Source organism: Cetorhinus maximus, chromosome 15, assembly GCF_964194155.1.
Source record: "Cetorhinus maximus chromosome 15, sCetMax3.hap1.1, whole genome shotgun sequence".
In the NCBI taxonomy this organism is placed as follows: domain Eukaryota; kingdom Metazoa; phylum Chordata; class Chondrichthyes; order Lamniformes; family Cetorhinidae; genus Cetorhinus; species Cetorhinus maximus.
This window is the reverse complement of record NC_135893.1, coordinates 41,806,662-41,828,295: the sequence shown is the minus strand read 5'-3', so window position 1 is coordinate 41,828,295 and position 21,634 is coordinate 41,806,662. Positions and strand designations below refer to the sequence as shown.

Here is a 21,634-nt window from a genome sequence, read left to right as displayed (position 1 = left end):
CAAAATTTCCGCTATAATAACTACAAAAATCCCCTAATTAATCTGGCTCTCAGTTACGCTGCCTGTTAAGGCAACAGTGAAGCTCATAGATTTAAAGAGACACCTGCCAGAGCACACCCTGGACAGTCACATTCAAAATGAATTTATTTCAACCCTGGATCCTTGCAGACAGACTTGAGATTTACAGGCTGGAGTCTTCTCACACTTGATGGATCTTACAATGCCTCTGCCTTACACACAATCTCCTTTCTCCTTTATACATATCTTTCTCTTTGAATGTAAATTTTCCATTATATTACTAGGTTTTTAATTTTACCTATTCTAACAATAACATCCTTTGATTCCAAAGATAAACACGTTGCTTGGCATCTTCTAGCTAGGTGCAAGATTTCACCCATTCTTTTGAATACTTTATTTAAAAATGCAAACTTCCCCCTTGACACCTATGTTTCTAAACATCCCCATGTTTATCTAATCACCATTGCAAACCTACTTCTTTCTATACATCAAAGCCTCTGGACCAGCTGGCTTTAATCCAATTAAGACACATACACATACACACACATAGACACAAACACCACTAAACCTATTTTTAAAAACAATTTCCAATAACATTATTGACATTAATCTCTTCATGACAGGATGATCCCAGCAAACAGGGCTTATAATGATATACAGAAGTATGTAGTTCCTAATGTGCAGCGGCGGGAAACATAGCCTGCCATTGACGGGTGGAGCAAACGATTGCAAATTGATTTCATGATGGCGTAAATCCGATTGTTGGCCTTCCCACCATATTGTCCACTTATGCATGCTATGACGTGCCAACGGGCACAGAAAATTCTGTCTTGACTTTATTCAAAGTCAAGTGGAAGATTTAAAACCTGGACACAATGGAAGGGGCAGTTGGCCTCACTGCTGTCAGACTTACAGCCTCTCAGACTGAAGGAGTTGGGAAGAGAGAACCCAGAACAGGTGGTGCTATGCCAAGTAGAAGAAAAGGACTGCTTTTGGGTTAACTACCCAGCGAAGAGCTGTTGAGGATGGAAAGCATATTTGAGGAAACAAAGATATGAAAAGTTAGCGACCATGGAATCACCAGAGAGAACTTAATGATGGGGGGCAGTTCCATTAGATAATGCTCAAAGGGTTGAGTGAAGGGGATGTGTTTTAAAAGGGTGTTATGATCCCCATAGAGATCGATAACTCTTAAAAAGATATTTGAATTATGACTGATGAAAAGATCACACAGCAAAAGTTCAAGTTTTAAGACTTTTACTGTTATAAACAAAGTAAAAACAACATTGACTCACACTATTTTCATTTTCCAATCTTCACTAGATATAGGCAAGTTACCAGAGGATTGGAGGTCTGCGAATGTTGTACCATTGTTTAAAAAGGGTGTGAGGGATAGGGCAGAAAATTATAGGCCAGTCAGTCTGACTTCGGTGGTGGGCAAATTATTGGAATCAATTCTGAGACACAGGATAAACTGTCACTTAGAAAGGCACAGATTGATCAGGGGTAGTCAGCATGGTTTTGTTGGGGAAGATCGTATCTTGCTAACTTAATAGAATTAAGGAAGATTGACGAAGGTAGTGCAGTGGAAGTTGTCTACATGTATTTTAGTAAGGCATTTGATAAGGTCCCACACGGCAGACTGGTCAGAAAAGTGAGATCCCATGGGATACAGGGAAAGGTGGCAAGTTGGGTCCAAAATTTGCTCAGTGACAGGAAACAAAGAGTAAGGGCCAATGGATGCTTTTGCGAGTGGAAAGTGGTTTCCAGTGGCATTCCACAGGGCTCAGTGTTGAGGCCTTTGCAGTTTGTTGTATATATTAATGAGTTGGACTTAAATGTGGGAGGCGTGATTGGGAAATTTGCAGATTTTTTCTTTAATCATTCACGGGATGTGAGCATTGCTGGCTAGGGCAGCATTTATTGCTCATCCCTAATTGCCCTCAAGAAACAGGCAGTGAACTGCCTTCTTGAACCTGCGGTCTATGGTGTTCAAGAAGGCAGTTCACTACCACCATGTGGTTCTCAGAGGGTTGTGCGAGGTGGTGGTGGCGGAGTCATTAAATATTTTTAAGGCAGAGAAAGATAGATTCTTGTTAGGCAAGGAAATCAAAGGTTATCAGGGTTAGATGGGAATGTGGAAATCGAAACAAAAGAAGATCAGCCATGATCTTATTGAATGGCGGAGCAGGCTCGAGGGGCCGAATGGTCTACTCCTGTTCCTATTTTTTATGTTCTTATGTGCACAATGACACAAAAATTAGCCATGTAGCTGATAGTGAAGAGAATAGCTGTTGACTCCAGAATGATATCAATGGTTTGGTTGAGTATGGCAAATGGAATTCAATCACAAAAAGTGTGAGGTAATGCATTTTGGGAGGGAATACTCAATAAACAGGAGGATATTGAGAGGGATAGGGGAAGTGAGAGACCTTGGACTGCATGTCCACAGTCCCTGAAGGTGGCAGGACAGGTGGATTAGGTTGTAAAGAAAGCATATGGAATGCTTTCCTTTATTGGATGAGGTACAAAATACAAAAGTAGGGATGTAATACTGGAATTGTATAAAATGCTGGTTAGGCCACAGCTGGAATTTTGTGTACAGTTCTGGTCACCACATTACAGAAAGGATATAACTGCTCTGGAGAGAGTACAGAGGAGATTTACAAGAATGATGCCAGGGCTTGAAAATTGCATCTATGAGGGAAGATTGGATAGGCTAGGGTTGTTTTCCTTAGAATAGAGGAGGCTGAGCAGTGCCCTAATTGAGGTTTAAAAATTATGAGGGGCCTCGGTAGGGTAGACAGGAAAGACCTGTTTTCACTAGCTGAGGGGACAATTAATAGGGGACATATGTTTAAGATGATTGGTAGAAGGATTAGAAGAAACATGAGGAAAATGTTTTCACCCAAAGAGTGGTGGGTGTCTGGAATTCGCTGCCTAAGTTGGTGGTTGAGGCTGAAATGCCAAACTTATTTAAAGGTACCTGGGTCTGCACCTGAAGTGTTGTAACCTGCAAGGCTACGGACCAGGTGCTGGAAAGTGGGGTTAAAAATGAGTGGCTCTTTTATTTCTCCTCTTTTTATGGCCAGCGTAGACATGATGGGCTGGGTGGCCTCTTTATGCACTGTAACTTTTCTATGGTTATATTTTTGTAGGTAACTTATACTCTAAAACAACAGAAAAGATCCCCCATGTGATTTTTAAAATGACTGGTAATCCAACCTTATTGTTATATTTTATTCTGTCGCTTAAGCAGACCCCTCATTCAGTCGTATTTTCTGCTCACCATGACTTGTTTCCTTTTCCGTTCCCAGCTAGATAACTTTTAATTCAGAACAGACTTTTACGATGAAGGTTATCTTGGAGATTCCTCTCTCTAGCCTAAGCTAGGTGCATCTTCCAGGCTCATTTCAATCCTCACAAACTTGGTTTCGTCAATCAAAGCAGGAGCTCCCACCCACATTCTGCTTAGTGAACAATAGAGACTGACTGCCTCTATTTCTCTGCTCTCTCTCTCTCTCTCTCTCTCAGACTCTTGCAGACTGACCTGTCTGTGAAGTTCAGGGATATCTTAAGAAAATCCCTGTAAATCGATTCTACAATGGCTTGCTATGGACTCTTCCCCTCTCAAAGCCCATCTCTATGGCAATGTGACTGTCAGGGGCCCTGCATCCAGGTAGAAATGCTAATTAGTTATCCTTCAGACCTCCAACTCCATCCTTTCTTGAAATTAAATAGGCAGTTGCAAGTATAACCATTTACAAAACCTGACATTCCTAACACCCAAGCTCTTTCACTTTATCTGGAGATCAAAAATGGACCGTGTCCACAGAGACACAATCTACAAACCTCTAGATAAAAGGGGGGAAAATTGTACTCGACATAATCCTCATCCTGATGGCCACATTTGTGTGTGGCTGCATCAAGTTGTGCGTAGGCCCTCAGTATGCAAACACCATGTCACTACATGCTGAGGTTCTACCTGTTCCCAAGTTGTGAAGGCTGTGTCATGGACAGGAGCGGGGGTCTGTTCAAACAGCACTAATTTTTCCTCTCACCCACCTGTCCGTAAACAGAAAGGTGTTTTGATTTGTTTCTTTTTTAATAAGTGGTGGCTTATTTCCCAAACCCCCAAGGTTTTGTGTGATCCAACACCAACTAATAAGCCCACAGCAAACTTGAGGTAAGATGAACTCAAAAGGTTAGATTATTGTATACATTCAAAAACTTTGAAAAAGAGGGTCTGCAACGCCGCCCCCCCTCCCCAACACATACAGTAAAGAGACTGATAGAGAAAAGGTTTTACAGTACAAAGAGCACAGAAAAAATGAATATTGGTTCACATGAGGTCCAGAGTCCAGAATCAAAGTCCCACGGGGAGCTTCTTCATAGAGGTCAGCGGGCTGAAAACCGATGGTGTAAGATTCGCTTTCCTGTTGGTGTTGACTTCACAAGATGAAATCGGCATGCAGAGATGAATCAGTTTGTAGGTGATGGTATAGAACTTTCAGCAGAGGCAGGGTAGATGGGGCCAGAGCTCTTTCTGTGTGGCCTGCTAGTCAGATGTTAAAGCAGCAGATTGGCTTGCAGCTCAGGAAGGCAATATTAACTTGTTCAACAAGCCAGAGACTTAGATCATGTGACCCTACTGTTAATGTTGAATTTGTGTTGCAATAAAATGCAGCTGTCCCCAATTGGGGAAGGATTAGGGAATCATTATAAGAGTATATATACCAGTTCATCTCTGACTTTGCTTTGCTGTCTTGGAAATAAACCTGTTTTAAGGTACAGGCTAATTTAGGTTCATTCTTCCTCAACATACAATCATTGCAATTAACATGGTAGCAGAGGATGAACTTTAAGCCTTGGTTGATCGGTTGCTGAATAAGAAGTTTTTGCCTCTATCCTCTGAGGGAAAAAAAGAAACATACTGCTGCTGACAAACTCAGCGATGGAATGGCAGAAGGACATTGCAAAATCTGAGGCTTTGACTACCCACCCATCTTTTTTCGGAGGTCAAACCACATCAGTAATGGAAAAACGAAGTTACCCCAAGAGAAGCAAGGTATTGTTTTGGCTTTGTCATTACTAGCAAAAAGTAAGATTAGGAGTAAAGTCTTTTAAGAATTGGACATGATGACTTGGGCACTGAGGAGGGATTGGCCCTTCCATTACAGTTTTTGGATAAGTTTTACAAAAAGAATGATTTGTTGGAAGCATATGTAGCATGGTCAATCTTTGATAGATTTAAGAAAACAGATGATCAGTTCATGGAGGAATATATTATGGACTTTGATAAGTAGTGTAAGAGACTGAAAAAGTTTAACCTAATCTCAGAGTCTGTATTTGCATTTAAGTTACTCGATTGTGCACATATTTCTCATATCAGCAAACTTTTGGCATTGACGGGGGTTCAAGTCCATGGGAAAGACCCTCTCCTCGACCAAATGGCTTCTGCACTAAAAAGATTTTTGATAAAACAGTCATTTCCAGCGACTTTCCTATCAAATACAAGCAACTCTGCAGTAAAGCAAGGATGGAGGATTTCATACTGAATTTCGAGATCGACAAGATATTAAATGCAGATTCTAGTACAAATACGGTGTTGCTGATAGATGGTCGTACTTCTACCCAATTTGAGAGTTGAGACAAAAAGCGGGTCTGTGACAGTGACCGTAGGTGTTAAAACCCGAAAAATGCATGGGGAGTAGTTAATTGGTGTGAGTCTAAGTATCATTACGTAATGATTTGTCCGCAGCGAAAGAATCGTGTTTTTGAAGTAATGCATGAGACAGATAATTCCGAGGCTGACTGCCATGAAGGAATCGTGTGTTTGAATCCGGTGATAAGCATTTTGATGGCTGATTCATTCAACTGTGCAGTTTTAGCTAGCAGTTGCACTTCCACAGTGTGTGAGGTGGATTGGCTTAACTGCTACCTGGAGTCTCTCGATGAGGCAGATCGGCAGAAGGTTGAGGAATATGAAAGCTCTGCCTGTTTCAAGTTTAAGGTAATAACATGCCAACATAACGTGTCTTCCAAAAGAGTAATCCCCCTGCAAGCTGGGATCAGCCTCTTCATCAGTAGTGATGTAGTCTCTAGTGAGATACCTCTATTGTTAAGCAGATCTTCGATGAAGAAAGCACAGATGAAGCTAGACATGGAGAATGACAGACTGATTGTGTTCAGAAAAATCGTGGATCTACATTTTACTCAGTCAGGCCATTACTGCCTGGCATTAATGAAGTCAGATATTTCTCATCAAAGTTCAAGCAGTCTTGTCAACTTCTAGGAATGAAAGTTTGGTGAATAAAAAGAACATTATTAGAAAGTTTCACAGACCATTTGCACATCCAGCACCACAAAAACTGAAAGCTCTATTGTGGAATGGTGGAGTGGCTGATAAAGATTACGACAACCTTACCAAGCAAGTCACGACTCTATGTGCCAATTGTGTTAAATATCAAAGGACACCACCACATCCTGTTGTGAGTCTGCCACTAGCCAGGGAATTTAATTATGTGGTGGTAATGGACGTTAGAGTATGGAACAAGGATCAGGGTTTTTTTTTACTACACTTTGTAGATATGGCAACCAGATTTAGCTTATTTATGGTAATACATGGTCAGGACAATCGGACCATTGTTGATAAGGTCATGGAGAAATGGGTGGGTACCAGATTAGGAACACGAACAAAATTCCTGATGGATAATGGAGGGGAACTTGTGAATGAAGAATTTCGGGACGTGTAAAAAATTTGAATATCATAGTTATGCATACTTTGGCTGAGAGCTCATTCAGCATTGGTTTGCGTGAGAGGAATCATGCAGTGATAGACGACATATTGCACAAAATACTGGCTGATCAACCAGATTGCAAACGGCGTTGGCATGAGCAGTGCATGCATGGAATTCTTTACAAATGGTTTGGGGGGTGTATAGCCTGTACCAGTTGGTGTACAGGAGGAATCCAAAGTTGCCTTCAATGCTATTGGATGCTCCTGCTGCTCCTGAAGAGCTAATGATAGTTCCTGTTTTTTTCTGCCCACTTGGATGCCTTGCATGCAAGCAGAAAAGCTTTCACCAAGGCTGAAGTTTCCGAAAGAATTAGGAGAGCATTGCGACACCACATAAGACCATCTGAGGTAAAATTTAGCTAAGGTGATCTGGTTTATTATAACAGACTGGGGCAAAAGGAATGGAAAGGCTCAGGGAAAGTTATAGGATGTGAAGGGAAAACTGTGATTATTCAACATGGAATCAAACAATAAAAGCTCATTCCTCACAGGTCCTCACAGTCAATTCGGAATGAATTAGCAAATACTGACAATGTGATAGATGATGAAGTACCATGTGCCTCACATACTCATAGATCTTGTGGAGCAGAGCCAGAGGGACAAAATATAATGGATCAGGAGATGGATATCAGTAGAAAATTGGATTTTGGTAAACAGGAAGAGGCTACTTTGTCCAAAGGTCAGCTGCCCAAAGTGGGTATCATATCGTCCAGAAGGATCGGATAACTGGAGGGATGCAACAAAAGTGGACGGGCAGGAAAATCTACTGGAAAATAAGAATTGGATGAATATCCAAGAAGAGGAAAAACAGTGAAGGCCAAGGACTAGGAAAACGGAGTATGAGAATGGAAAGTAAGGAAGCGGAGCCCAAGTTACAGTAATGGGTTGGGTGATGAATCCAGGGTGGAGAAACATTCACAAATAGTGGATAGGGCCTCTGACTGGGTAAGGACAGGAATCTAGCAGTAGGAACCCGAAAAGACTTAAACAGGCAAGTAAGGGGTCACAGCCTGACTAGACGACAAAGTAGAGTGGAGAATTGCGAGTCATTACGACAAAGTAGCAGAAGCAGGAGTCCCCACGACCGAGAGGTTTTTGTAACGGCTTACAAGTTAGGAGATAAAGGTATATGGTAGGCTAAGCAGAGGGAGTTGGACAGTTGAAGGGAGTTTCATGTATATTCAGAAGTCTCAAATAGGGATCAGCCAGTGTTATCACATAGTTGGGTCTGCATGGAAAAGGTCTTACCGGAAGGCTAGATTAGTGGCCCAGGGATTTGAAGAATGCTTAATAGATGAAGTCAGAGTGGATTTGCCCAAAGCAGGGAAGGTAATTTTTAATTTTTTCTGGCCCTTTTGGCAGTGTTTTCGTGGGAGTATACGTCAATAGATATAAAAGCTGCATTTTTGCAGGGGGTTCACCTCTTGAGGGAAGTGTTTCTCAAATCTCCTAAGGAGGCACTTGAAGTGGAGGGAAAATTCTGGAAATTGAAAAAGTGCATATACGGTTTAAACAATGCTTCTAGAGTGTGGTACTTTTCAGTTCAATCAGTGTTGTTAAAGTTGGGTTCTCTCTAACTCAAGGCAGGTTCTGCCATATTTTACTGGTACCATGGCGTGAAACTGGCAGGCATCTTCTTGATGCATCTTGAGACTTCCTATGGAGTGGAACTAGTGAGCTTCAAAACAAAGTTATTGACAAGATTAGGATAGACCTTAAGTTTGAGAGTCAGGCTAATAGGGTCTTTAAATATATTGGATTAGAAATAAAACAGTATAGGTCTGAGGTTACTTAGCATCAGCAATCGTATTTAGAAAGTGTTAGCCCTATTGCAGTCAGTCAGGCTAGGTCTTTGCAAAAAAATCCAAGGATGAGGCAGAGCAGCTGTGAAGTCTGGTTGGGCAATGAAACTGGCTGGGTGCTCGAGATGAGGCCAGATGTGAGTTTTGATGTTCTTGAACTGAGTATCATAATGAAACATCCCAAGATCTAGGATATCTTATAGGTGAACAAAACTTAAAAAAGTTAAAGATGGAGAAATGTGTACTGAAGTATCCATCATTGGGTGATCCTAGAATATAAAATTGATTGTGTTCAGTGACACCTCTCACACAAATCTTGATTGGTTTTCAACTGCAGTGGGTTTTATAATATTTCTTGTGGGTGAAAATGAAGTGTTGGCTCTTGGTTTTGGAAGCAAAGAAAATAAGGTGACGAGTAAAAAGCACCCTGGCTGCAGACATTCTTGCACTAGTAGAGACAGTTGACATAGCATTCTTTTTATCTAAAACATTAGGGGAAATACTAAAAGGGGGAAATGATGAAGGAAATGTCCCAGTAGAGTGTTATATTGACAATCGATCCCTTAGAGATAATGTACACTCCATAAAGAGTGTAAGTGAAAAAAGATTACGAATTGATATTGCAAGTCTAAAACAAATGGAGAGAAAGGAAATCTCTAAGCTCCAGTGGGTTGATACAAGTCATCAGTTATTAGATTGTTTAGAAAAGAACGACTCAAGATGTGAGCTTTTTTTTTTGGAACTGGGTGACTTATTTTTCTATCTTCAGTTTTTTTATTTTTCTTAAAAGGAAATGCACCTGTGTTTTTTTTTAAAAAGGAAACTTGTTAATGTTGAATTTGTGTTGCGATGAAATGCATGCTTTAAATTGGTAATTAACCATAGCCATCCCCAATTGGGGAAGGATTAGGGAATCCTTGTAAGAGTATATAAACCAGCTCACTCCTAGCGTCTGGGAGGAACTGGGAGAATCTGTGCCTTTGCTTTGCTGTCTTGGAAATAAACCTGTTTTAAGGTACAGTCTAGCTTCAGGCTCATTCTTCCTCAACACAGAATTATTGGAATTAACATGTACCTCTCCACAACGTCTTCAACAAACGTTTTTTATCCGGTGTTGGAGATTGGCTTTGTGTTCCTGGCTGATAACGTCTCTGCCATTATGGGTTGGAAGAGGTGCTATTTGTTGAGGGTCTAGTATTTAGGAAGTCATTGTCTCTGTAGAGTCTGACTCTGCTGGCAGGCCTGGTTTATCAAAAACAAATGGCTTTCATGTAGCTCCCTTTGAATTTGGGCTTTGCAGTCCCCAGGTGGTCTGTTTGTATATCCTTAGAAATAATGAGGTGTAACATTTCTGAAACTGCAAAGTTTCTTTTGTTCTGGTGACTTGCAGAGAATAACTCATAGACAAAGGATCAACCATCTTAATGGTCTTTGTCACCTGTAAGGTCCAGTTTAAATTTAAGAAATAGCAATGAGGATATATTTTTAGAAGAATATACAATGTTAGGTTCTGTTCCATCACAGATGGCTCTGGCAACATTACCACAAAGATCCATTCTACCACCTGTTCTTTGTGGAAATGTTTGTGCAGAAAAACACCTTTCACCACAAGTCCATCAGACAGTGATCTGTTTGTAATGTTCTCGAGGCCCTACGGGAAAAGGAGATGGCAGATCCTGTCAGATAGTTCCCTGAGCAGATTGTCAAAGTCATTGGCAGAATGCCTCATTGCCAGAACTTGCTAACAAGCACCAAGATGTAGCTTGGCAGGTGGTGAGAAATACCCTCTTGTTCAGATCCTTCCTGCACGCCTGGACTCTCAGTATGCTGTCTTCGAGGCAGCTGTGGTAGAGATGAGAACATCGCTCACCACCTTCTGCTAAGCAGATCTAGAAGAAAAAGATTGCAATAGTTTTTGTTGGAATCATCCTGAGCAGCCCTGTGCTCCAGAGGCTGTTCCCAGGCATGCACACCGAGATAAACATTTGCTGCTGCTGTGAACCCAGTGAAAGATGCTCTTTGGTCTCCCTGAAACTTGCTGAATCTTCCAGTGCAAAGAATCATCGACGGTCGAGTGTTGCAGACTGGTGCATTCGAAGGTTCAGGACTCCGTACTGAGCGACACATCAAAGCTTGGGGCAGCTGCCACAAAGGCACAAGGCGGAAAGGTCACTGTCTAAGGCCCTCCTATTGTAGTACACTGAGGGGCAGGGAACAGTGTAAAATACCCTGGGCTGTATATTTTGTCATGAAATAAACATTATAAATAACCAGTAGCCAGTGCAGACTCAATGGGCCAAATGGTCTTTTCCTGCATTAGAAAGATTCTGTGAGAAGGTGTAATTGTAAGTGTCGTGAGGCACCTCAGGGAATCCACATGCTCTATTGAAAGGAACTGCTCCCATTTACATTTTATGTGAAGTTAACTTTGAACTGTCACATGGTATACTTTTATAAATTTTATGAATAAAGTATATTTTTGGACCAACAAGGTGAGGACGAGGTCAAGTAGGTTGTTTTGTCTTATTGGTTCCTTGATGCAGAAGGAGGTAGGTGGCAATCTCAGGTGGAGTTTAGGTGCTGGAGATGGGCAACTGGTGACTGACTGGGGTGCTAACGCATCAAGCAGGCTGCGAGGCCCTCCTTGCCTGCCTGGGTATGAGAACAGCCACAGGCCATCCTGTGGAGGCATTTCCACCCCCCCCAAAACCCTCCCAGATTCTGCTGAATCTATTTTTTGAATTAAAGATTTGAAAAAGTTGTAGAGAGGGTACCTCCATTTTGAACCCCCTCTTCTCTTACTTACTTCCCATTAAAGCCAACTGCTCCTCTCCAAGTTGGATTGCCTCTGATTAGTCGTCCAGCTTTGAGAGCCCGCTCGCAGTCCTGGGATGGAGAACCTGTCTCCTGTCTCATCGTGGACACCTGTATGAAAATCCCAGTGAATGACAGTTTCCCCTGAAGGTAGCTTCAGGGCCCAGGAATAGTCCCAACCTCTCTTTTCGACCTCCAGAGGAAAAATACAGCCCTTGGTGACGGACATTGAAGTCTCCCACCCTGAGCACATTCTGCGCCCTTGCCACCCTCAGTGCTTCCTTCAAGTGGTGTTCAACATGGAGGAGCACTGACTCATCTGAAGGTAATCAGCAGGAGGTTTCCTTGCCCATGTTTGACCTGATGCCATGAGACTTCTTGGGGTCAGATCAATGTTGAAAACTCCCAGGGCCAGTCCCTCCAGCTGTGCCACCACCTCTGGTGGGTCTGTCCTGCCAGTGGGACAGGAAAAGCTAGGGATGGTGATTGTGGTGTCTGATTCAGTGAGTGTGACTATGTCAGGCTGTTGTTTGACTAGTCTGCAGGACAGCTCTCCCAATTTTGGCACAAGCCCCGAGACATTGGGAGGATTTTGCAGGATTGACTGAGCCTTTATCATTTCCAGTGCCTAGGTCAATGCTAGGTGATCCGTCAGGGTTTATACTTTTTCAACGTTTTGTAGTGATTTGATAAAACGGTGTTGCTTGCCATTTCATTGAGAAGTTAAGAACTAGCCATATTTTGTGGATCTGGAGACACATGTAGGCCAAGCTGGGTAAGGATGGCAGATTTACTTCCCCAAAGGACATTAGATGGCTTTTTGCAACAATCCGGTACTTTCATGGTCACCAGCTTTTTATTCCAGATTCATTTAATTGAATTTAAAAAGAACCAGTTGGTGGGATTTGAACTCATGTCTCCAGAGCATTAATCTGGGGCCTCTGGAATACTGCTTCAGCAGTATTATCCCTTTGATTGCATGGCTGCTGTAAGCTGCCTGGGCTGACAGTACCACTAACAGATGAGTCTCCACTGCTCTGGGATTAGCACATTTCACTGGCACTGGAAATCCCGGAAGCTCAGGAATTCAGGGAATTCTGCAGGAGAGAAAATAACAAATGCAAAAAAGCACACTACAGAACAGCGAATGAGAACAAGTGACTGAAGAGAAAGCATCAGGAGAATCAGCCATGGCTCAGTTGGTCGCAATAGACTGAGAAAGCTGAGGTTCAACTCCCAGTCCAGAGATTTCAGCACAAACTCCAGGCTGACATTCCAGTGCAGCGCTGAGTGAGTCCTACACTGTCAGAGGTACTGTGTTTTTCAGATCTGCCCCCTCTGGTGGATGCAAAAGATTCCATGGCACTATTCCAAGAGCAGGCACATTCTCCTCTCTGTCCTAGTAAGACAATGCAAACTCTCGGAAATTTATTGCGAGAGGTGATATTTAAGTAAAATTAAGCCTCACTCTCAATATGATAGACCTCTGAAATCTCAGGATTTTTCTCTGTCACTCACAAGGACTAATGTTCGAGGCTACGGATAGTGCCAATTACTAAAGTGGGCAACCCGTGAACTCACCTAATTATCAAGCATGGACCAATAGGGAAACACAGAGGGTGAGCCAGGGCAGGAGATCATGTGTGTGTGTATATATATATGTTGGGAGATGGGGGGAGTGGAGCAGCTGGGAGGGTTAGGGAAATGTGACACCCTTTATTTCCACAATGGACGCAGTAGAGGAGGTTAAATTCCTGTGATCTGAGACCTTGATTGCTGCCGTCAAGGGCTCAGACCAGCTCTTCAATGTAACACAAAAATGTATTATTAAACTGTTTATACTTTAATGCAAGGAGTATTACAAAAAAGGTAGATGAGTTAAGGGCACAGGTAGACACATGGCAGCAGGATGTCATTGCTATAACAGAGACCTGGCTAAAGAAGGGACAAAACTGACAGCTTAATATCCCTGGTTATAGAGTCTTCAACACAATAGAGTAGGAGATGAAAAAGGATTGGGGGGTTGGTGGGTAGCACTAATGGTTAAAGGATCAATTCCAGTTGTGAGAAGGGATGGTATACTAAATGGGTCAACAAACGAGGCTTTATGGATTGAGCTTAGAAATAAAAAAGGGGCAGTCAAACTACTACAGACCCCCAAATAGTGAAAGGGAGATAGAAGAACAAATATGTAGGCAAATTTCTGCTTGTAAGAACAAGAGGGCAATAATAGTAGGAGACTTCAACTATCCTAATATCAACTGGGATTTAAACAATATAAGGGGCACTGAGGGAGAAAAATTCATGCAGTGTGTCCTGGAAAATTTTTTAAACAATTAGTGACAAACCCAACGAGAGGAGATGCAATTCTAGACCTAGTCTTGAGGAACGAAGAAGGACAAGTGGGTGAAGTGACAGTTGGTGGCGATATCGGGGACAGTGATCACAATTCAGTTAGATTTAGCATTACCATGGAAAAGGACAGAGATAAGGCAGGAGTAAAAGTCTTTAACTGGGGGAAGGCAAATTTTGCAGAAATGAGAAGGGACTTGGCTGAGGTGGACTGGACAGCACTGCTGGAGGATAAAACAGTGGAAAACCAGTGGAAAGCACTAAAAAGCGAGATCCGAATTGTACAAAGTAGACATGTTCCCTACAAAAATAAGAGTGGTACTACCAAATCTAGACCTCCCTGGTTGTCTAGAGGAATACATGGGAAGATCAAACAGAAAAAGAAAGCATACGATAGGCACAAAGAACTAAGCACTGCAGATAGCCTAGATGAATATAGGAAGTGCAGGGACAAAGTAAAAAAGGAAATAAGGAAATCAAAGAGAGAGCATGAAAAAAGATTAGCAAGTAAAGTTAAAGATAACCCAAAGATGGTTTACCAATACATTAATGCTAAAAGGTTAGTTAAGGAAAAAGTGGGACCTATCAGAGATGAAGATGGAAACTTGTGTGTAGATGCGGAGGCTGTGGGAAGGGTTTTAAATGAAAATTTTGTCTCCGTGTTTACAAAGGAAAGGGAGGATGTAAATATAGTAGTCCAGGAGGAACACTGCGAGATATTGGACAGGATAGTCATAAAGAGAGAGGAAGTACTCGAAGGGTTGAAATCCTTGAAAGTTGATAAGTCACCAGGGCCAGATGGATTGTTTCCGAGGCTGCTGAAGGAAGTCAGGGAGGAGATAGCAGATGCTCTGAGGATGATTTTCCAATCTTCACTAGATACAGGGGAGGTACCGGAGGACTGGAGAAATGCAAATGTAGTTCCATTGTTTAAAAAGGGATCAAAGGAAATGCCAAACAATTATAGGCCAGTTAAGTCTTACATCGGTGGTGAGCAAATTAGTAGAATCAATCCTGAGAGATAGGATTAACTGTCATGTGAAAAGGCATGGACTAGTCAGGGATGGTCAGCATGGATTTGTTAAAGGAAGGTCTTGCCTCACAAATTTGATTGAATTCTTTGAGGAAGTGACAAGAAGGATTGATGAAGGTAGTGCAGTGGATGCTGTGTACATGGATTTTAGCAAGGTATTTGACAAGGTCCCACATGGCAGATTGGTCAGGAGAGTGAAAGCCCATGGGATTCAGGGTAATGTGGCAAACTGGATAAAAGGTTGGCTTTGTATCAGGAAACAAAGGGTAATGGTCGATGGATGCCCTTGTGAATGGAAAGTTGTCTCAAGTGGTATTCCACAGGGCTCAGTGTTGGGGCCCTTGCTGTATGTGTTATATATTAACAATTTGGACGTGAATGTGGGGGACACGATTGGGAAATTTTCAGATGACACAAAGATTGGCCGAGTAGTGGATAGTGTAGAGGATAGCCATAATCTCCAAAACGATATAGATGGGTTGGTGGAGTGGGCGGTAAAGTGGCAGATGGATTTTAACATAGAGAAGTGTGAGGTCATACATTTAGGGAGGTCAAACAGTTACAGGGATTACACAATAAATGGGAATATACTAGGAGGGGTAGATGAAGTGAGAGATCTTGGCGTACAAGTACACAGGTCCCTGAAGGCAGCAGTTCAAGTAGACAAGGTTGTAAAGAAGGCATATGGAATGCTTTACTTCATTGGCAGAGGTATAGAATATAAAAGTAAGGATATAATGTTGGAATTGTATAAAACACTGGTGAGGCCACAACTGGAGTACTGTGTGCAGTTCTGGTCACCACATCACAGGAGGGACGTAATAGCTCTGGAGAGAGTGCAGAGGAGGTTTACAAGAATGTTGCCAGGGTTAGAAAAGTGTAGCTACGAGGAGAGATTGGATAGGTTGGGGTTATTTTCCTTAGAACAAAGAAGGCTGAGAGATGACTTGATTGAGGTGTACAAAATTATGAGGGGAATAGATAGAGTGGGCAGGATAAAATTGGTTACCTTGATGGAGAATTCTAGAACCAGGGGACATAGGTTCAAGCTAAGTGGCAGAAGGTGTAGGGGGAACATGAAGAAGAACATTTTTACGCAGAGGGTAGTAGGTGTCTGGAATTCGCTGCCCAAGTTGGTGGTAGAGACAGAAACTCTAAACTCTTTGAAAAAGTACCTGGATCTGCACCTTAAGTGCTGTAAGCAGCAGGGCTATGGGCCAGGTGCAGGAAGGTGGGATTAGAAAGGGTACCTGGGTGTCCTCAGACTGGCATAGACAAGATGGGCCGAATGGCCTCTTTCTGTGCTGTAACTTTTCTATGGTCCTAAAAATATCCTGCACATAATATATAGCATCTCATCACATCAGAACTTTCTAGAAATGGGCCTGGAGTAGAATTCTACCATCGGCCATGCCATTCTTTGATTTCTCTGGAGCCAGCATTGGTTTGATACCATGATTACGACAAACGTGAACGTGATGTTGGAGGTTGTTGATAACTTCATGTACCTAGGCTCCAGAATATCAGTAATCTGTCATTTGATGCTGAAATCACATGCATCGCAAAAGGTGCAGTTATATCCAAACCTGTGTACTCAGCACACTCCTCTACAGTGATGAGACCTGGATGAATTATGCGAGGCAGGAGAAAAGGCTGAACAGTTTCCATCTTCGCTGCCTCTAATGTTTCCTTGGCATCTCTTGGCAGGACAAGGTCACCAACTCAGAGGTCTTAGATTGTGCTAATCCATCAGCATACACCCATTGCTAAACCAACAAAGTCAGCGCCAGCTTGGACACGTTCATTGGATGGATGATGGCTGTTTACCTTCTGTACGGTGAACTGGCCACTGGGTCACAACCTTCTGCACGTCCATTCTTCCTCCACAAGGCCACCTGCAAGATCATATGGGACATTGACACTGACAACTGGAAGACAGTAAGTCACAGCCGCGACCTCTGGAAGCTGACTGTTTGGAAGGGCCTTGGAAAAAGCGAGCAGAAGTGAGCAGAGGACCCAGAGAAAATATGCCAGCATATTGTGCACCTTCTCATCCCACTCTCTTCCTCGGCAGAGACTGCCATACCAGAGTGGGGCTCCTGAGCCACGCCAGACGGTGTTTAACACAGAGTCATCCACATGCCGCAAACCATCGTCTCGGAGATGGATGGCTGCCAAACATACCCAGGTAACAGGTAGCATATTTGAAAAGCATTTTGTAAAGCAGTTTCAGATGCTGTAAAATGTTTCTAAGAGATCAAATAAGCCACTTATCAGGTTTACAAATCAACATTCAATGGTTTACCCAGGAGGGAAAAAATAGTTTAAAAACTGGGAAATAAGAATACTGGTCTGAACTGTTTTTCCCTGCTGGGTAAGTTTGTAAAAACATTTTTACACCAAATCCGTTGATATTTGAGTTTGCCGCTTGATTTGTGAGGCGGTGGATTGGCATGTGTGAACATTTTATCTGCTCTTTATCATATTTCTCTATTCCTCCATTCTCCCCTGTCAGGGACTCTGAGATGAGCAGGGAATCAGATCAACTTAGTCCGCCGATCCCACCGGCACGGAGCCTGCGCACTGTGACGGAACGGCCGGCACGGAGCCTGCGCACTGTGACCGAGCAGTCGTGGCTCGCCGGCTGCTCCGACGTGACTGCAGAAAGTGGTGCTTCCGGTTGAAAGGTGCAGGCGGCCGGAAGTGGCGAAAGGCTGGGTGCCGGCTGGCTGCTCGCCCGGAGATGCTCGAAATTCGGGAGCGGAGGAGAGGGGGAGCCGGAGGGAGAGTCAGCCGGGACAGGTCAGTGTGGGGAGAGGGGGAGCCGGGACAGGTCAATGTGCGAGGAGTACCCGGTCGGTATCGTGGCCAGACCCAGCCCGCAGCTATTCGACTGTGGATCCCTCACAGCCGCCCCATTAAATGGAGATTCAGCTGAATTCTCTCATGATCACAATGGTTGTTTTGTTTTTAATCCCTGTTTGGAGCAGTGGTTAAAGATTAATTCTGTATAGAGGCCTCCTTCCATCTCTAGGTGTGACATCGGCCCATTTTCACTTGTTTAAAAGGTTTGCTGCTGCATTGCCTCTAAGACATGTTTTCACACAGTCCGAAAAGCCAGTGAGAACATTTAGTGGATCAATGTCTTCCCTTAAAACAGTTTAGTTCAGTTGAGACTTCCCTTTAATCCAAAGGAGCACACCGTTGTGCCATCGTATTCTGTTTCACGTTTTATTTGACTTGTGTAAATGGTAAGTTTATACAAAGAGTCTGAAAGCACTTCAGATCATATTAAAAAATAGGAGTAGACCATTCGTCTCCTCGAGCCTTGGTCATTCAATAAGATCATGGTTGATGTGATGTGGCCTTCACTCCACTTTCCTGCTTGTCCCCCATAATCCTTGAATCTTTCTAACAGTCAGCCTAACTCAGCCTTGAATATATTCAATGATCCAGCCTCCACTGCTTCCAGTAAAAAAGAATTTCAAAGATTAATGAGCTTTCATCTCTATATTAAATGGACACCCCTCATTTTAAAACTGCCCTCTAGTTCTAGATTACCCCATGAAAGGAAATATCCCCCCACATCCACCCCGTCCTGCCCCCTCAGAATCAGATATGCTACTTTTGGAGACCGAGGGATGTTGCTGGTGTTTTTTTTGGTGTTATTGGTTGAGGGAGGAATGTCGATTTGATACAGGGGATATAGTGGGAATGTGTAATTGAGGTAGAAGGTCAGCTGTATCTTATTGAATGGCAGAGCAGGCTTGAGAGCTGAATGATCTACCCTGTTCCTATTTCTTATGCTAACTCTTTCAATACCTGACCAGAGCCTTAGTTTAATGTTTTATTTGAAAGAGGAGGACTCCTCTGGCAGTACGTTATTCCCTTAATACTGTGCTTAGATCCTAATGTTGGCTTTGAACCCGAATATTCTAACCAATCATGCTGAGCTACTCCACCTATATGGGCACAATGTTTGCATATGGTGGGTAACACTCAGTTCTGCACTTCACCACAGTCTTTCATTGTTAACCAGGCCTGATGCTTCGTGAGAAGCTGTGACATTTCTGAATGGCACATAAATGTCAAATATTGTCCTAAGAGCTCCGTTTAACTTTTCAAAGGATCCAAATACTTGCTTTGAAATTCCTGACTAGTGTCTTGTTTAAAGCTGCTTCATTTAAAACGGCTTAAGCCTTGGTATTTCGCTTCTTAAATTTTCCATGATTTTAATAGTGCTCAAGGTGAAGGCTAGGCCAGACAGCCAGAGAAAAATACAAGTGAGTGTGATTGCTCTAAACAGCACATTTCCCGTGTCTCTACTTGCTTTCTGTGCAAGCTGTAACATTAGCTGTACAAGCTGTAACATGGATCAAAAAATTGGTTTGTGCTGTTACCTTGTTTAGTTCTGGAAGCTAATGGACACTATCAGCAGGTCATGTCATTGGTAGACTGAACTGGTTTAAGTGAACGTTGAAAAAGAATCTATAAGTGATATGAGGCAGCATTTCTTATTTTTGAAAGCAACATATTGCTGATGCTGGAAATCAGAAATAAAAGCAGAATGTGCTGGAAATACTAGGGCAGGCAGGACCTGTGGAGAGATAAACAGTTACCATTTCGTCCTGTTCACTTACATTGTCCTAGTCCTGAAATGTAAACCTGAATATTTCTAACATTTTCTAGTTTTATTTCTAAACTAGCCATAAGATATTTGTGGTGAAATGAATATTTTTATTTCTTCCGGACTCCTCCTTTATCCCCCATCCCATCCTCCCCATGCCATCCCCTTCATGACACATCCACCTCATCCCTCTCATATCATCTCCATCCCACTCCTCCTTTCTATACCATCCCCAATTCTATCCCTCTCATGCCTCCCCATTCCCTTTTCCATATCTTGCATGCATCCCTTCCTCTCCTACTTTCATATTGACCCCCTCCTCCTCCAGAGAAACTTGAATATTACTCCAGGTGATTTGCGTCAGATGGATCAAAAAATGTTCTCAGTGCACTTAGGATCTGAATATTACAATAATGTTTTAAAATATCTAATTAGCCAACTGTTATTCCACAGGTGCAGAATAACCTCACAAAACATAAAGCACTTTGAAAAGCAAGGCGCAGGCTGATGGCAAACTGATTTGTTATAAAATGCGAGTCAGTTATGCTGCTATGTCACAAGACTCATTCATGATTTCTCTTTACTGTTTAAAGGTAGCCCTGGAAGAGCTATCCTGAGGAAGCTGCCTGACACAATGGAGTTGCCAAACTACGGCAGGCAGCTCATGCAGCAGCTGTACACCCTGAGAAAGGAGGAACAATTCTGCGACTGCACCTTACTCATCGGAAACACTCAATTCAGAGCGCACAAACTTGTACTGGCCGCCTCCAGTTTGCTCTTTAAATCTCTGCTGGACAACACGGACACAATTTCCATTGACCAGGCTGTTGTCTGCCCAACAGAGTTTGCTGTTCTTTTGGAGATGGTCTATACAGGGAAAGTTCCACCAGGGAAGCACAACTTCACAAAAGTGGTTTCTGTCGCTGACAATTTGCAAATGTTTGATATCGCTGTGAGCTGCAAAAATATCATGGCAAACATAATGAAGCACAACGCGGCAAATGAAATGCGGGTTTCTAACCCTGCTGTAGGTCGAGCTGTACAACATCCAGAACGATCAAGACCAGCAGACACAAATCAGTATTGCATAGTGCAAGAATTGGACAAGATTGAGGAGTCTGCTCCTAATGTTACTGAAATAACTGGGGCAGCAGAGCAAAGCTTGCCTCTGGTAGGATTAAACTGTGCTGGTTTAGAAAGCACTGGAGTTGCACTTCCCTCTGAGAAGAATATTCTGTTTGATACTGTTGATCCAAAACAAGGTGCTGAGCACCAAGAAAGTTTAGCAGAAAACAATATCGCTAATATCCAGGATGTTAACTCCCCAGGTTGTACAACAGGTGGAGAAATGGTCAGTGAGCGAGCCAGCAAGAAAGGTAAGCTCATGATATCAGGTACAACACAGCACTAGTGTTTCCCTGTGAATTGATCTTTGTAACTAGAGTCAGCAGATGATTCTCAATGAGGTGTCATTCGGTAAGTTTCAGTCAATAAAGCATTTCAGCTCCTGGGAAATGCCTCTCAACCTCTCCCAATCAGAGATGGCAAAGATCCTTTTTAAATTAATTTTTTTAGTTCATTCACAGGATGTGGGCTTCGCTGGCTGGGCCAGCATTTATTGCCCATCCCTAGTTGCCCTTGAGAAGCTGGTGGTGAGCTGCCTTCTTGAATCGCTGCAGTCCATGTGGTGTAGGTACACCCACAGTGCTGTTAGGAAGGGAGCTCCAGAATTTTGACCCAGTGACAGTGAATGAATGGCGATATGCTTCCAAGTCAGGATGGTGAGTGACTTGGACGGGAATTTCAGGCGGTCGTGTTCCCATCTGCCTGCTGCCCTTGTCCTTCTAGATAGTAGTGGTTGTGGGTTTGGAAGGTGCTGTCTAAGGAACCTTGGTGAATTCCTGCAGTGTATCTGGTAGATAGTACATACTGCTGCTACTGTGCATCGGTGGTGGAGGGAGTGAATGTTTGTTGTTGAGGTGTCAATCAAGCGGGCTGCTTTGTCCTGGTTGGTGTCAAACTTGAGTGCTGTAGGAGCTGCACTCATCCAGGCAAAAGGGGAGTATTCCATCACACTCTCGACTTGGGCCTTGTAGATGGTGGACGGGCTTTGGGGAGTCAGCGGGTGAGTTACTCGCCACAGGATTCCCAGCCTCTGACCTGCTCTTGTAGCCACAGTATTTGTATGG

General features: G+C 43.0%; 1 protein-coding gene across 3 annotated transcripts in view; it reads left to right on the top strand.

Moving 5' to 3' along the window:
- The first annotated feature begins 17,512 nt into the window (after positions 1-17,512).
- zbtb40 (zinc finger and BTB domain containing 40) overlaps positions 17,513-21,634 on the top strand; it is a 100,687-nt gene continuing 96,565 nt past the window's right edge. The window contains exons 1-2 of one of the 3 annotated variants that reach the window (XM_078558296.1): positions 17,513-17,620; positions 20,039-20,821. In XM_078558296.1, coding sequence (XP_078414422.1) covers positions 20,080-20,821 — 742 coding nt within the window. In that variant the 5' untranslated portion in view covers positions 17,513-17,620; positions 20,039-20,079. Of the gene's footprint in view, positions 17,621-17,925; positions 18,070-20,038; positions 20,822-21,634 lie in introns of those variants that run through there. The other 2 variants (XM_078558295.1, XM_078558297.1) reach the window with 2 other exon arrangements.